The 17220-nt window shown below is 39.5% G+C and overlaps 1 protein-coding gene and 1 non-coding gene across 2 annotated transcripts; both read right to left on the bottom strand.

Annotated features, from left to right (window-relative positions):
- Positions 1-230: 230 nt before the first annotated feature.
- On the bottom strand, positions 231-1624 carry LOC138895972 (SNF1-related protein kinase regulatory subunit beta-1-like). Its single transcript, XM_070180740.1, has 3 exons — positions 1484-1624; positions 1302-1357; positions 231-417 (listed from the first exon to the last, which is right to left on the bottom strand). Exons 1-3 carry the CDS (start codon positions 1622-1624, stop codon positions 231-233), a joined length of 384 nt encoding a protein of 127 aa, XP_070036841.1.
- A 6518-nt stretch (positions 1625-8142) lies between these two features.
- On the bottom strand, positions 8143-8249 carry LOC117277708 (small nucleolar RNA R71). Its single transcript, XR_004508038.1, has one exon. It is a non-coding gene; the product is annotated as a small nucleolar RNA R71 (small nucleolar RNA).
- Positions 8250-17220: the final 8971 nt, after the last annotated feature.

The following is a 17220-nucleotide window of genomic DNA, read 5'->3' as shown; positions in this document are numbered from 1 at the left end:
TCTTGTCATGTGACAACAAAGGAATGGTTCCACACACTTGCATATTTTGGTCAAATTTTAATTTATGCGGTATTCAATAACTTTCTATCGTAATTCCTTCTATATTTTATTTTATTTTGTACTATTTGAGAACCTCAATCGTCTACGTAAAACTTTGCATAATCAAATGTATGATTGTTTTACTGCAAGCAGATCAAATAGATCACAGGGAATCCAGTGTTGAGTTAAAATCAGAATGGTTCACTGAAGATTACATACAAGTCCAAGACATTGAACATATTTCCTATGTCATCGCGTTTACATGGAAAATTAGGAGCATATCTCCATTGTCCATCAACAATAAACTGGTAGTGATACACGCCCGACGACAACACCTTCATGAGAGTGAAGTCCTTGTCTATTCTTTGTAGGAAATATCTATGGTAAAAAAGTTAAAGTCAATCAACAGGCTTAAGTTTTTGAGGGACTAAAAATGCAACAAAAGAATATACAACGTTATACAAATTGCAACAACAAAGTTGATACTGTCTAACTCACCAGCACCATCCTGTGTGCAGGCAGTCAATATCGTCCCCTTTTATGCTACTTTATGAATGCTTCTATCAACTATCATTATTGGCCTGCAATATTCCTAATCCTTGATAGATACCTATATCAAAACAAATGCGTAAAGAAATCAACCGTCTTCTGATTTGTACAACCTTGTAATTGTTCCTGGATTTGTTAGCTCCAAAATATACAGGTACCTCAAACTCCCTATAAGAATCACTCGGGTTCCCTCTTAATATTTCAATTCCTTTTTTTTAGCTCTCCACACTTTCATATAGCTTAACTCAACCGCGTGTTGCTTTTTATATGTCGAATATTATGTCTTTTGGGGTGTAAACTATTTTCGGATAAATAAACTTGTCCTTGACTGTAATAGCAACTACAACCGAAGTAGCTTGGCGTTGTGTCTAAGTATCTTTCACCAAAGCCGCATGTATGATTATTATTGAAATTTCTAACTTTAAATATCTTTGCCTTGTATACATCAGAAGATTTGGAACTCCAAGCACAATTTTTACCTACACATAAAAGGTGATACCTAGCATATACAAATTTATACAAAATAATAAATAAATTTATACAGAACATGCAACCAAGGGCGAAGGTACATAGCCCTAAGGGTGGTCAACTGACCACCCTTCGTCGAAAAATTACACTGTATATATAGGTAAAATATTAGATTTTAATGGTATATAACATATATTGAACACCCTTTATCGGGAATTGTTTTTACTTATTTCAAGTTTGAATACCCTAAATGAAATTCCTGGTTTCGCCACTGCATGCAACTACTGGACACAACATGCAACTGCTAAATACAAATTTATATAGAACATACTTTACACATTTATACAAATATATAACCGAATATACAGTTAATATCGTACCTTGTTGTACTTGATTTCTTTACCTTAAACTAAAACTTCTCGCTCACAGCTAAGTTCTTCATCACACTAATCATTGTGTCCTTGTCCTTATAAACATGATCATCCTCAACCTCTTCATTAAACATGTCATCTATTATACCAAAATTGATGTTTTCAATAGCTTCACCATCACCTTCGTTCTCATTCATATCTATTTAGATGCATTTGTAATCTCTTGCGTAATATTGCCTCTATTTTTATAGCCCGAACTTGTATCAACTAAACAATTATGAATCTCCATCTCCTTTATTGTAACACACATAGCGTAATTTGTGTATGTTAATGTTTTTGTAACGATCCGACCGACTGTTTTGAGTTTTAGCATTTCGCTCGGTGATTTGAGATGTTGAATATCACGACCCACAATCCTACCGGAGTTGTGATGGTGCCTAACACTGATTGCTAGGCAAGCTAACATTCAATATTAAAAATAACCTCTATAACAGTAATAAAAGTCTAAACAATGGAATAGATACATGAAGGAAGTCAAAATAGCGATACAAAAAAAATACCATCCCAGAACCTGGTGTCAATGAGTATATGAACTCTATAGAATAAGTAAGTATAATGGTCTGAATAACGATACGATATAGTCTGAAGAACAAAAACAGTAATAACAAAAGTAAGGAAAGAGACTCCAAGGCATACGAACAGAACAATAGAGCTACCTTGAAATCTCCAACATATACTGATACGACTCTTTAGCAATCAACTCTATCAGTAGTACCTAGATCTACATATAAAGTGTAGAGTGCAGTATGAGTATAACCGATCCCATGTACTCTATAAGTAGCAAGACTAACCTCGTATTAAGATAGTGACGAGGTTAGCAAAGTCCACAACTCACTTTAAACAACCAACAATGACAGTAACATCATAGTGATAATAGAAAAAAAGAAAAAGCAGCTCAAGAATAGCAAGTTTAACTTAATCACAATAACTTGCAAATAGGCATGCTTTCCAAAGAAATCATTTAAAGCATCGATTTCAAGATATAAAGAATCAATTAGCATGAGGAAGCTACGACTCTATGCCTGCATGACCAGTATCCATGCCAAAATCAATGACTTCACAATTAAATCATCAAGTAAGAACAATCCCAATACTGTACGGGTGCCTAGTATAAATCCCCCCCCCCCACTAAGCACATACTAAGTGCCTGCATCACAGGGCCCAAAGTATCTGACTCCGGAGGAGCGGATCCTAACCCAAGCGCTGATCAGATCAAAAGTCAATGATCATCATAGCTCATCTCAAATGGCCTAGAAAATGCGTCACCTCAATATCAATACCACTCAGCCCAATATGGGGTCTGGCGTGCATGTCACCTCACTATCTGTAACGACCCGACCGGTTATTTTGAACTTTAGCGCATCGTTCGGCAGTTTGAGGCCTTGAGTAGCTTAATTTCGGGTATTATGACTTGAACGTGTGGTCAGAATTGAATTTCGGGAAGTTTGGAGTTGATTTGGAAAGACAATTCTAATTTTGGAAGCTTTAAGTTGGAAGAATTGACTGAGATTGACTTTTGAGTAAATGACTTCAAAATAAAAATTTGAAGGTTCCAACCACTTCGTATGATGATTTTGGTCTTAGGAGCGTGTCCGGATGTCGATTTGGAGGTATGTAGGTTATTTCATCGTCAATTGGCGAAAGTTGGAAATTGGATGATTTTGAAAAGTTTGCCCGGGAGTGGACTTTTTGATATCAGGGTCAAATTTTGATTCCAGAAGTGGGAGTAGGTCCGTAATGTCAATTATGACTTGTGTACAAAATTTGAGGTCAACCGGACTTGATTTGATAGGTTTCGGTGTCGAATGTAGAAGTTTGAAGTTTTAAAGTTTATTAAGCTTGAATTGGGGTGCGATTCATGGTTTTAGCATTGTTTGAGGTTATTTGCAGGCTTGACTAAGTTCGTATTGTATTTTGGGATGTATTGGTATATTTGGTTAAGGTCCCGAGGGCCCCGGGTGAATTCCGGATGGTTAACGGATTGATTTTTGGACTTAAGAAATGCTGAAGCTGGGCAGCAGTTGGTGTGATTGCTTCTGCGATGTCTTGGTTAAAGAAACGACATCACAGAAGCAAGATCGAGCTTGAAGAAGCGAAATGGGAAGGGTCAAGGCAGTGGTCGCAGATGCGAAGAAATTTCCACACCTGTGGAATCGCAGAAGGGAGAAATGAAGACGCAGAAGCGGCTGGTCCGCAGATGCGCATTTGGCCACCGCAGAAATGCCCGCGCAGAAATGGAAATGCTTCCGCAGATGCGAGGTCTCAACTGGGCAGTGTACTCCACAAATGCGCATTTGGCTCGCAAAAGCAAGGCCGCAGATGCGCAAATGTGTAAGGCCCCGTAAAAATTTCCTAATGATTTGAGTATTAAATGAGACCTATGGGAAAGAGCCATATCATTTTGAATTTATAATGTATATTTAAGGTGTGTTGGCTGAGGAAATCAACCTCGACTCTTGTTGGGTACTATTCTTCCAACGACCGTTTCCACTCACTATTGAGTGTGGATCAATTTTTGGCGTCGTTGCTGAGGAGTTTTAACGGTGTTAGCTATATATTTGAGTGTATTTTTGGAATATCTTTTTGCCCTTCTGTGTTACTAATTTTTTGAAGAAATCATAGGTACAAACATGGCGAACAATGAACTCGAAAATATGCCTTTGGGGGACTTGGACGGTGAGGAGGAACAACTCGATGAGGTACCTCAAGTGCCACAACCTAATCGGCAAGGCCGGGTGCCACAAGATAATGTTCCCATACCACCCCCACATCCACCACCTCATCCATAAGCGGCACAACACCAGATATTTCCCAATAAAGGTTATGCAAGTACAATAGTCCCTCATCGTATTAGGGCGGGCTACTTTCAAATCATCAATGTGATGATCACTTTTCTTGAGCAACGTGGCTTTTTCACTGGTGTGCCAAGTCAAAAATGCTAATAAACATTTGAAAGGCTTTGCGGATAGATGTTGGGGGAGCAAGCAAACTATTGTTTCTGAGGATGCCTTGAGGCTAAGGCTTTTTCCCTTCTCTCTACGGGGTAATGTTTTAGATTGGTTGGAACGTTTGCCGAACCATTCAATACACACTTGGGATGAGTTGGCAGCAAATTTCATTGCTATGTTTTTCTCTCCCGGGCACATGGCTACCCTTCAGGGTGAAATCTTGGCATTCAAGCAAGAATCGAATGAGCCACTACACGAAATTTGGGAATGCTATAGAACCCTAGTTAAGGAATGTCCTAACAACGATATGAATCTGAACATGTTGCAACAAACCTTTTACTATGGTATTAACACAACCGACCAATGTGTATTGAACCAACTTGTCGGTGGAAACTTCATGACCATGCCTTACCCAGAGTCTTGTGCCATACTTGATAAGATGGCAGAGACATCATCTGCTTTGAAATCCCTAGCAAATGTGCCTCAAGGGGATCCGAATATGATACACCTATACAAAGAGTTGCAAGACCATGTGCAAGACATTGCCGAATTGACAACAACCATGGCTTAACTAAAAAAGGCCCAACTCAATCAAGTGCAAGCTCCTAAGCAAGTTCATGCTATGGAGGGAGTTAATGTGTTGGTGAACAGGATGAGGATCAAGGGTCCACAAATGCAAACCCGAGTGGAGAATTATGTGCAAGATGATGTGGTTTTGATCAAGATGATTTTAAGAAAGGTTATCATCCTCATTATTAAACCTACAATGGTCATTAATTAATAATCTTATTGCATTTATGTAACCTAGTTCGTACTATGACTTATATCCCACTTCGGGAGTTCAAAGATGTCTAAGCCACGCTCGTGTTCATTACCTTACCTAGTCTTTCTGTCTTTTAATTCTACTTTGCAACAGTTTACCTTAGGTATGACATGCTAACTCTATTAACAAACAAGTTACTAAATCATCTAACAACACTCTAGATGTATGTAGACTTAGTAGCACAATTACACATACTCTCATTCTAAAATTGGTAACATACCTAATTGCCTCTATGATGGGGGCTCAAAATCCCACTGAGCTCCCAATGCATACATCTGATTTAGGGTCCCTTTTAAGCCTGACGCTCTCCTTCTACCTCTGCCCAACTGAAATGATGGTACTGAGCCCCTAGGCTGCCCTGAACGACTAGTACCCTCATAACTAAACATCGGACAGTTCTGTGCTATATGACCTGGGGTAACACATTTGAAACAAGAATCCGTACCTCGTAAGCACGGTCCCTCGTGTCTCCTTCTACAATGCTCACATCGAGGTTGTTTCATTTGTCCAACACTCTCTTGATCTTGCACTACTTGTGCCCTTGATCCATGACCTGTTCTCAACTGAGGACTTTGAGAATACTAGGTGTCCTCAGACCTTGATAAATTTCCCCCTGCCTGACCTCATCTCTTTTGATACCTATTATTACTCACTGCCCCTACATACTGATGGTAGGCTATAATCTCGTATTTTAGTCGCTTATTGCGCTATAACTTACTGCATTTTTTTGTGTTTGAGCTTTAATCGCTAGTGTTTTGTACTTATTGTGTGTTTTATGCCTTGTAGGAGTGATTCCAAGTGATGTAGATCTTATGGCGCTAATTTGAGCTATTTGGAGCTTTGGAGTCTGAGTAAAATCCTAAGGGATTTAGTCGGGATCGCGTTCGGGAGTCGAGAACCACATCTGGAAATCGAAAAGCAAGGAAAATTTTGTACTCTGAGAAAAGTCCATTGTCACGGTGCATGGGGTGGCACGTGGGGTGCCGTGGCTGTGCAAATTCATGCTGCCTGTCAGAACCAACTCTCTGGATTTTCCCACTAATGCCCCGCATGGCGCGTCGCCCCATCTGGCGCGCCTGTGCAATGTTGACAGAGTAATTTTCCTATTTCGTCTAGGAAAATATGATTTCGTTTGGTCCCACTCTACTTGGTATAAATACATGGAAAACATCATTTTCTTGACTTTAGACATATTGGAGACCTAGGGAGGCTAAGGAGGAGTGGGAGAAGCAAAAGCACAAGGAGTCATTCAATCCTCACTCAAGACTCGAGTTTGGATCGTTTTATGTTTTCCTTTACTTTAAACATATTTGTGATGAATTACTCCATATCTATGGAGTAGTTCTCTTTAAGGTTTGATGGATTTAGTGTGTTGATGATTGTTTGTGGATTATAACTCTAGTTTTGAAGCGTTTTGGATGATTTAACTGTTGTATCTATATTCACTTGTGCATGTAATCGAGAGTCTTAACTTGTGATATCTTTGCATTATACTTTTGGTTGAGTTCATTAATTCTTCTTAGTAATCGAAAGAGTCTAGTTGAATCATTGATTAAACATAGTTAGGAGGATAATCGAGAGAGGTTCCCCTTAAGACCAATCCACTACGCATTCTTACATATCTTCCCGTGTCTAAATTGGTTCATCTTGTGAGGCTAAAACTTAATCGAGAGAGGAGTTTTTGCTGAACATTTGAACTAATAATTAAGTGAATTCAAGAGACTCACTAGAATATTATAAGTGAATTATCTAGAGTTAGATCCCAAACAATCATTTTGCAGCTATCCTATCAAAACCCTATCTTCTCCCATTGATAACCTTCTTTGCTTATTTCTTGTTTCGATCATCATTAGTCAATAGCTTTAGACTCTTAGTTAATTGTAGTTATTAATCATATAAATATCAATTGTTGATTCTCCTGGCAATCACGCTAGAAACTACAAAAATACTGGTTAACTCCAATACTTGTGGTTACAATATTATACTATACTATCTTTGACTAGCGAGCATAATTAAAGGGGTGTTTTGTGCTCGTCATATTTTGACAACGTTGCCGGGGATTGGCAATCAATAATGTTTGAAATAGTTTGTAGTGCTAATTTAGGAATTTTTTATTTTATTTTTATTTGAATTTTCTATTTTTACGCTTTGTGTTCTTTGACTGTGCGCAGTTTACAAGTTAGATTGGTTCATGACTTGAACTTCTGCGGAGGAAGTGATACCATACGAGCCAAAAATTGAAAAATAACTACGACAGTTGGGGAAGGAAAGAAATCTCACCGAGATGTTAGAAAAGCTTGGTCAAGCCTCAACCAAAGATATGGTTGGAAATGGTGAAGATAATGCAGATTTGGCAGTGAGAGAAGCAGCCCAACGACGAGAATAAGCTGCACGTGATGCTGAAGAAGAAGCTATTAGAGATGCACAAATTATATACGAAGAAGAGAGGGGCCGTAGAATGACTCAAAATCAACCTTTGGGTGCAGACCAGTTCGGAAATATAGCTCCCATGCCTGGGAGACCACATGGAGATTATGCTAGACAGGTCTACAATCAAGGTTTATCAAGTGTTAGACCACCTCCAATTACAACAAACAATTTTGAGTTCAAGCAAGGGTTGCTTCAAACCCTTCAGAATTGTTGTATCTTTAGAGGGAAGGCAAACGAAGATCCAAACACACATCTAATGGACTTCGAGGAGATTATGAACACCTTTCAATATAATGGTGTGTCACAAGATGCAGTGTATCTAAGGGCATTCCCCTTCACACTAAAAATTGATGCTAAGCAGTGGCTTTAGAGCTTGCCCATGGGATCAATTAGAATTTGGGAGGAGATGACCAGAAAATTTCTTGATAAATATTTCTCCTCATCTAAGGCGGGCAAGTTTAGAAGGGAAATCCATAAATTCTGCCAGAAAGAGAATGAAACTATTTTTGAAGCATGAGAGAGGTTTAAGGAGATTGTTAGAAAGTGTCAACATAGCAAAATTGAACTTTGGATGCAACTACAGGACTTTTGGGATGGATTGACACCAGTCTCACGTAGAACATTGAGCAATGCAGCTGGAGGTCCGTTGATGAAGAAGACTCTAAAGGAGATAGTCACAATTCTTGACGAGTTATCTAAAGATGCAAATGAGTGGCCCTTTGAGAGTGCTGAAAGAAGAAGATCAATTGGTGTTCACCAAGTTGATGCTAATACATGTCTGTGCATATATTACTTGATGCTATGACCAAAATGATAATGAAGCTGACCTTGGCTACAATATAAAGTGAGCCTCATGCAGCTTGTGATATATATAGAAGAGGACACCCTACTCATGAGTATCAAGCCTCAATCGAAGAAGTAAATGCTGTGGGAAACTACAATTTTAATGCAATGGGTCAGAGTCACCCCGATTTTCATGGAGTTCACATAGGGGGTACTATGAATGCGCGGCAACAAAATAACTCTAGACCACACAGACAACGAGCTCCAACATTCCAAAATCAGTAGAGGCAGCAATTTCAGCCTCAACAGCCCATTCAGTCTGGCATAGAAGATCTCATGAAGGCCTTCATTCTGAAAACTAATGAGAGGCTTGAATCTCATAGCGCAGCTATACGGGAACATAGAGCAGCTATCAAAGAAATAGGTACTGATTTTTGAAACTTTGAAAGACAGGTTGGGAAGCTAGCCGCTCTATTGTCTGAGAAGATTCCAGGTACTCTGCCCAATGATACGAAAAAGAATCCAAAAGAAACGGGGAATGTTGTGACCTTGAGAAGTGGGCAGGTGTTGAATGAAAAAGAAAGTCTTCAAGAAGTTCTTCCCACTTGAAAAAGAAAGTGGGAAGCAGCTAAAAAGTGATGATGAGAAGAAGAATAAGGGCCTGATGAAAACCAAGAAGAAGAAGAAGAAGAAGGATGAAAAATCGAGAAGGGAGGAACCTGAGAAGAGCGAGCATATGCCTGCTTTACCTTTCCCCCAAAAGCTATATAGAGAAAAGCTGGACAAGAAATTCGAGAGATTTTTGGATGTGCTGAAATAGGTTCATGTAAATTCACCATTCACAAAAGTTCTCTCACAAATGCCTGCTTATGCCAAAGTCTTAAAGGACATCCTGACAAAGATGAGGAAAATAGAGGAGACCTTTATGGTCAAGCTTACAGAGCATTGCAGTGCTATATTGCAAAACAAACTCCCACAAAATGTGGAGATCCAGGAAGTTTTACTATACTGTAACACCCCGGAAAATTTTGAAGAACTTAAGTGTAAAGCCCGGTAAAATTTGCAAAGAAAATAATGTTTCCCGATGCCGGATTAGACTTACGTGTTTGAGGATTATAGAAATTCTTCACGGCGAGCTTGTCAGACGCGGCTCGGACCTTTTGGGGATGAACAATGCACGGGAAAGTAAAGGAAAATTTTTGGCTAAACTGTGCATTTTTGCGGTCCATTATGCGACTGCAGAATCACTCTGCGGACCGCACAATGGCCGCAGAGTGATGCAGTTACTTGGGCATGTTGGAAGCAATTATGCGGTCGACTATGCGACCGCATAACTGTTATGCGATGCATTATGCGACCGCATAGTGACCGCAGAGTCAAACAGATTTTTGGTCATTTTGGACACCAATTATGCGACCGATATGCGGTCCGCATAACCATTATGCGGTCGCATAAGCGACCGCAGAACCTGTCCGAAGCTTCATTTTTGAGATTTTTAAAACCCGACCCTACTTCTTTAAATACACGCTTTGGGTTATTTTTGAGCAAAAATCTGATGTTTTAGAGAGAAGGGAGAGTGTTTTAGAGAGAGGAAAACCCTAGGCTAATTATTCATCAAGTCTTGCTCAAATCTTGGAAGATTAATAAGGAAAACCCACAAGTTCTTCATCTAAGAGATTGAAGTTGCTAAGAATTCCGGAACATTTAGAGTATAAGGAAGCTCGAGTGAGGTAAGTTGGCTAAACTTTCTCTCTTGGAATTGAATTCCATAATGTTTCCGTGAGTTTCAAAGTATGGGTTGACTATTAAAATGTTGTGGCTTGAATCGTATTTCAAAAGAAAGCTAGTATGCCAAATTGTGTGAGAAAATCTCAATATTCTTAAGATTCTTAATTGCTCATATGTGTACCTAAAGTCTTTATTGGGAATGTCTTATTGTTGATAACCTATAAAGATGGTTGGAAGTGAAATCAGTGAATTGGGGATATAAAGTGTGGCCAACGTACTAGTAGTGAAAGGTATACTTGTGGCCAATGGTGCCGATGTAATAAAATAATGTGAGAAATATTATGAAATGAGCTTTGACTCAACTATTCCAAAATTGACTTCGAGAATATAATCGGCTAACAGTTTATGAACTCAAGTGATGCCCATATGTGGCTGTTTTAGCTAATGCTATGCTTTGTAAGTTATTTTCAATGTGCTTTGCATTCTTACATATTCGTGAGTGGAAATTGTGTATGATTTTAATGTGTGCTTAGATTGCCAATCATTTTACTCAATTTATTGGAAAGAAATCGATTATGCTTAAAGCCTTCATTACTAATGAACTTAAAGTTGTGATTTCAAGAATATTCTACTTGTTGATAATTATGATGATGATCTATGAAAGGGAAGAAATTAAAGTGTGAAATATAAAATACGGCCATTGTGCCATGAATAAAGAATAATATGTATGGCCAAGAAAGCCAATGAAATAATAATGTTGTAAGTGATTGAAAGTACGTATTAGGTGATATGTGATGTGAAAGGTTATGAGATGCACGTATTTGTACTTTTGTTTCCAATGTGTTATGAAACCCTATGGACGGTCTTTGAAACGCATAGGTATATTGTGTTATGAAACCCTATGGACGGTCTTTGAAACGCATAGGTATATTGTGTTATGAAACCCTATGGACGGTCTATGAAATGCATAGGTATATTGTGTTATGAAACGCATAGGTATATTGTGTTATGAAACCCTATGGACGGCCTATGAAACGCATAGGTATATTGTGTTATGAAACCCTGTGGACGGTCTATGAAACGCATAGGTACATTGTGTTATGAAACCCTGTGGACGGTCTATGAAACGCATAGGTACATTGTGTTATGAAACCCTGTGGACGGTCTATGAAACGCATAGGTACATTCTGTTAGGAAATCCTGTGGACGGTCTATGAAATGCATAGGTACATTGTGTTATGAAACCCTGTGGACAGTTTAAGAAACGCATAGGTACATCGTGTTATGGAATCCATTGTGATATGAAATCCTGTGGACTGTCTATGAAACGCATAGGTGCATTGTGTATAAGAGGTATAGATGTATGGTATGAATAAACACTGTGGACGGTCTATGAAACGCACAAGTGTATAATATGATAGGTGAACACTAAGGACGGTCTAATGAGACACATTGTTAATGCAGATAATAGGTGCCCCCTTTTGTTGTCCTTGTTTGTACAGGTTTTTTCAATTACATTATATTATGTGTTCCACGTATAGATCATATGGGCATTCTATTTTGAAAGAGGATTTCTAGCTATACATACTAGTGTTATTCGACAGTACTAACGTCCCTTTTGCCGGGGGCGCTGCATCTTTAATGGATGTAGGTGGTTCTACAGCAGGTGGCATTGATCAGTGATAGCAGTGCACTCCTTTCAGCCGATTTGGTGATCCCCACTTCATTTCGGGGCCATGTATCTTTTGTTTCTCATGTACTTTGTGGTTGAGGTATAGCCGGGGCCTTGTTGCCGGTATTTCCATATTACTCTTCAGTTGTACTTAGAGGCTTCGTAGACAGGTTGTGGGTTATGCTTGATGTTGGGAATTGAACTAGAAATATTGGTACTTGGAAATTATGTTTTTCATTAATTCTATAAACTCGTAATGTTGTGGAAATTATGAATGGAGCTACTAATGGGAATGAAAAGAAAGTTGTTAATAAAATCTTTTCAGTGATTGATTAATGGAGTACATCTCCTCTTTATTCATGGATGAGTTTGGGTAGAAGGAAGTCTAGTAGGCTTGCTCGGTCGGGTTCTCTCGGTTGAGCACCAATCGCGCTCCCTGAGTTTGGGGCATGACAAACTTGGTATCAGAGCCTAAGGTTTTAAAGTGTCCTAGGATGTCTCGAAGCAGTGTCTAGTAGAGTCCTTATTATCGGTGTGTTATTGACCACATTTATAATTAGGATGCTACATAGGCATTTAGGAATAATACCCTTCCTTCATGTTCTTGATCGTGCGGTAAAGCTGATTGTAAGATTGTTCCCCCATTAACTGGTGCCTTAGTCTTACTTTCATTATATGGCGCCTAAAAAGAATGCAAGAACTGGCCAAAGGGCCAATGTCACCCCAGGAGTGGTAGTTGATCATATAATTGATGATGCGGGTGAGCACCCAAGGAGTGAGGATATTCCTCCAGTTACTACACTGCCTGATTCTACTACAACTGATCAGACTGCACCTGTCCCTACACCTACCGAAGGTGCAACAGTTCCTCCAACTGGTGTTCTAGTTCCACCTCCAGCTCCAGCTTTTGATTCTGGTGTTTCTGATGTTGATGTTAGGGGAGCCATACAGATGTTGTCACAAATAGTGGCTTCCCAGACCCAGAGGTCAAATATTGCACCTACTTCTTCCAGTCAGCCAGGGGATTCTACTAGCTCCAGGGTGAACGGGTTTCTCCAGTTGGATCCTCCAGTGTTCACGGGTACTGACCCAGAGGAAGATCCCTAGGATTTCATTGATGAGATGCAGAAAACTCTCAGAGTTATGCGTGCTACTGAAACATAGGCAGTGGAATTGGCCTCCTACCGCCTGAAAGAGGTGGTGTATTCTTGGTTTGAACTATGGGAGGAGTCCCGTGAAGAAGGGAGCCCTCCGGCAAGTTGGAGTGAGTTTACTTGTCACGACCCAACTGGAAGGTCATGACTAGAACCCCAGGCCATACTTGCCGAGCACCAATGTACATTTTATCTAACCTTCCTTATTATCTTTAAGGGCCGACAAGATCAATATAAATGGTAGACATGGATCATGAACATCCAACAATGAAGATAATGTCATGAACATACATAACATGGGACGACAAGACTGTCAAGAAACTATATATAAGGTACGAGCTACCATGGTGCCATGAAAGACTATACAACAAAAATCAGCCGACAAGGCATTCCAAACCATACATGAGTCGACACCTGTCTATGAGCCTCTAAAAGAACATAAGTGCTACAACATTGCCGGAACAGGGCCCCGACATACCCATAATGTCTATAACAAAAATGCATACCAAGACCACGGCAAGTCCGGAGAAAGGATCTTGCCAATAACGCTGAACCGGATAGCCTACTGTGATGGGGGAGCTGCGTCTACCTGTCTATCAGGACCTGCAGCACGACATGCAGCGTCCACAAATAAAAAGGACGTCAGTACGAATAAAGTACTGAGTATGTAAAGCAGGAAAGCATAAGTAAGAACAATAATGTAAACAGGGATAGGGAATATACAACCTGTGACATCTAGGTACCTCTGAGGGCTACTGACATGAAATACATGATACATACATATATATATATACATAAACTTTTAAAACATACGCCTTTGTGGGCATCATCATCATCATATCGTACCCGGCCGTAATAGGCTCGGTAAAACGTACCCGGCCATCATAGGGCTTGGTAGAATCGTACCCGGCCATGTGGAGCTCGGTAAAACCCAACTGATCAGTGGTTGCACAATAGGTGCCATACCCGGCCGACTATAGCACGGCTCGGTAGAGTAAAATAGATACATATATATGATGCATGCTGGACTCATTGGAATCACATTTTGAACCTTTCGGAGTGACGTAAGGTCGGTATCCTTCGTACACGTTATTAGGATTAACTCTTCATCAAGAATCTTATAAGAATCAGGAACTACCAACAACATTGATAATATAAGAATAAGAGAAGTAACATCAATATCAATCGTTTCATAAGAAGGGCAGCAATGTAAGTACTGCTAGCTTCTAAGAGTAGAGTATCTTTGGGAGCTCGTTCATTACATTATGTACAATCGGAGTCGTGCAAAAGAATGAAGGGGATAGCCTCACATACCTTGTATATACTGCCCAACCTCAAGCTATGCAAATGTCACGACTCCTTAGTCTACAATAAGAGAAATGACAACTATCATTATCGTTTAAGCGTCGTAACTATTATGTATCGACCGCAACCTATTTTACGATGAAACGGACAGCACCTCCCCTATTTATATGACTTCACACAAGTCAATACAATCACCAAACAGCCCAAACAACATCATTAATAATCATATTGAGCCTCCCAAAACAGTCCACCAACCAACAACATTACTACCAAGCCTTTCGATATATATTTCACAAGTTCTAGCTTCAACGACTTAGCCGCAACTTGGATAATCTTAAATATATATATATATATATATAGAGTAAGAGGTTCCTTACCTTTAAACAGAAATAACAACTCCAATTTGACCTTAATTTTCCACGAAATATCTCTCCAATTCTGCCACAAGAACAAGGAAGCGAAACTAGCAATCAATTCGGGTTTTTCGGCACTAGAATTACTTTAGAAGACTTGAAATCACCTAGGGTTGATATTAAAAACTTGAAGGAGTATTTACAGAACATAAAACACTTAAAACAACCTCCCACACGAGCTGGAACAACACAAAAATCAGCAACAACAAGAAGAACAAGAAACTTACTAGCGCCACGGGATTCCCGACACTTGATTTGTGTTGTTTGCCCTTTGTTTGGGTCTTGGATCATGAGAGAACCTTGAGAGAGTGTTTTTAGGGTTCTAAGGTCTGAATATACTGAAAAATAATGACTTAAAATGGGGTTGAGGTATCTTATATATATCCATATGTCTTAAACCGCCTATGTGGGCCCCATAGAGCTGCTTGGCGCACTCTCACGAAAACGCGAATATCTCTCTATTCCAAGATCGTATCGATGAACGGTTTAATGCGTTGGAAACTAGACTCATATATCTTCAATTTGATAGGTATATCACCCTATAATTCTAAGTATATTGGGAGAAAAATGTAGTAACATTTGACCTAAAGTTTAAGTAAAATTATAAATGTAAGTTGCGACAACTTTTATCGACTTTGTTTCATAACTCGCTTGACTTCAAGACTTATTATATGGATATTATATGATTCAAATACGTTAAAACATGACCTCTTGGGATAATTAATCACCTCTAGTGTTACCCGAAAATACGGATTACAACATCCTTGATTCGTTTAACTTCTAATACTTGTTAACCACTCTTATACACCCTTGTATCGTTTAAGACCAATAGGATTAACTTCTTATCATCTCAAAGATAATCTCTTCTTGGATTTACGTCGACTAACTTACGGCATGATCTAAGGTACGCGAATTTGGGTTGTAACACCCTCTCCCCCTTAGGAACATTCGTCCTCGAATGTAAGGGTTTATGGGGTGTCTAACTCATCGTGGATTCCGACGGAAATTTCCGGCTGAGCTTCCCCTATAAAATGGACACTAGCCAAACTTGCAAGCAGTTAAACCCAACCTATGGCCTTACAAGACTATACAAAGCATTATGGATATGTACATTATCTGCATATCACCATTTTGTATTAAAAAAAGTATTCACAAGCTATTGCTTACCTCATAGAGTCGTTCCACCTTATAATGCATCCTTCTTTCCCCCGGCATCCTCGTTATCTTCACTCTAGAATAGGTAAGGGTATTTAGACTTCATCTCCTCTTCTGATTCCCATGTCATTTCTTCTATATTCTTGTTCCTCCATAATACTTTGACGGAAGCTACATCCTTTATTCTCAGCTTGCGGACTTGTCGATCTAATATAGCCACTGGCACTTCATCATATGATAGATCCTCTGTAACTTGTACATCTTTGATAGGGACGACCCGAGAAGGGTCTCCAATACATTTCCTCAACATAGATACATGGAATACCGGGTGTACAAATTCCAATTCGGATGGCAATTCTAACTCATAAGCAACCTGTCCAATTCATCGAAGAATTTTGTACGGCCCAATATACCGCGGACTCAACTTACCCTTCTTCCCAAAACGTATAACACCCTTCATTGGCGAGATCTTCAGGAAAACCCAATCACCAACCTCAAATTCCAGATCACGACGTCGGACATCGAAATAAGACTTTTGCCTGCTTTATGCCGTCCTCAGTCGCTCTTGTATCACTTTCACCTTCTCAATGGCTTGGTGAATCAAATCTTGCCCATATAATTCTGTCATACCGAATTCGAACCATCCAACTGGTGATCTACATCTCCTCACGTACAGTGCCTCATACGGGGCCATTTTAATACTGGAATGATAGCTATTATTGTAGGCGAATTCTATAAGTGCCAGATGGTCATCCCAATTCCCCTTGAAATCTAGAACATATGCTCGTAGCATATCTTCAAGCGTCTGAATGGTACGTTTAGCCTGTCCGTCAGTCTGCGGATGGAATGCAGTGCTGAGATTTACTTGTGTGCCTAAACCCTTCTGAAAAGACCTCCAAAAGTTAGCCGTAAATTGAGCTCCTCGATCTGATATAATAGATACCGGCACACCATGAAGCCTAACAATCTCCTTGATATACAACTTCGCATAATCTTCAGCCGTGTAAGTTGTCTTAACTGGCAGAAAATGAGCAGATTTTGTAAGTCGATCAACTATCACCCAGATGGAGTCAAACTTATGATAAGAGCGAGGTAATCCAAGAATGAAGTCCATATTAATCACCTCCCATTTCCAGGTCGAAATCTCTATATTCTGAATAAATCCACTGGGTTTCTGATGCTCGATCTTTACTTGTTGACAATTAGGACACTGGGCTACAAATTCTGCAATAGACTTCTTCATGTTATCCCACAAATACTGCTCCTTAACGTCATGATACATCTTTGTCGAGCCGGGATGGATAGAATATCGGGACTGATGA

The sequence above is a fragment of the Nicotiana tomentosiformis genome, chromosome 7 (genome assembly GCF_000390325.3).
Source record: "Nicotiana tomentosiformis chromosome 7, ASM39032v3, whole genome shotgun sequence".
Lineage (NCBI taxonomy): Eukaryota > Viridiplantae > Streptophyta > Magnoliopsida > Solanales > Solanaceae > Nicotiana > Nicotiana tomentosiformis.
The sequence above is the reverse complement of the archived record's forward strand: the minus strand, read 5'-3'. Positions and strand labels throughout refer to the sequence as shown.

Excerpts from the sequence above, each read along its gene's own strand:
- LOC138895972 (XM_070180740.1), bottom strand. The coding sequence starts at position 1,624 with ATGAATGAGAACGAAGGTGATGGTGAAGCTATTGAAAACATCAATTTT. Across the intron at positions 1,358-1,483 it reads GTGTGATGAAGAACTTAGCT|TTGCATGTTGTGTCCAGTAG; the intron begins GTGAGCGAGAAG and ends TGTATTTAGCAG. Across the intron at positions 418-1,301 it reads AACCAGGAATTTCATTTAGG|ATATTTCCTACAAAGAATAG; the intron begins GTATTCAAACTT and ends TTTTTACCATAG.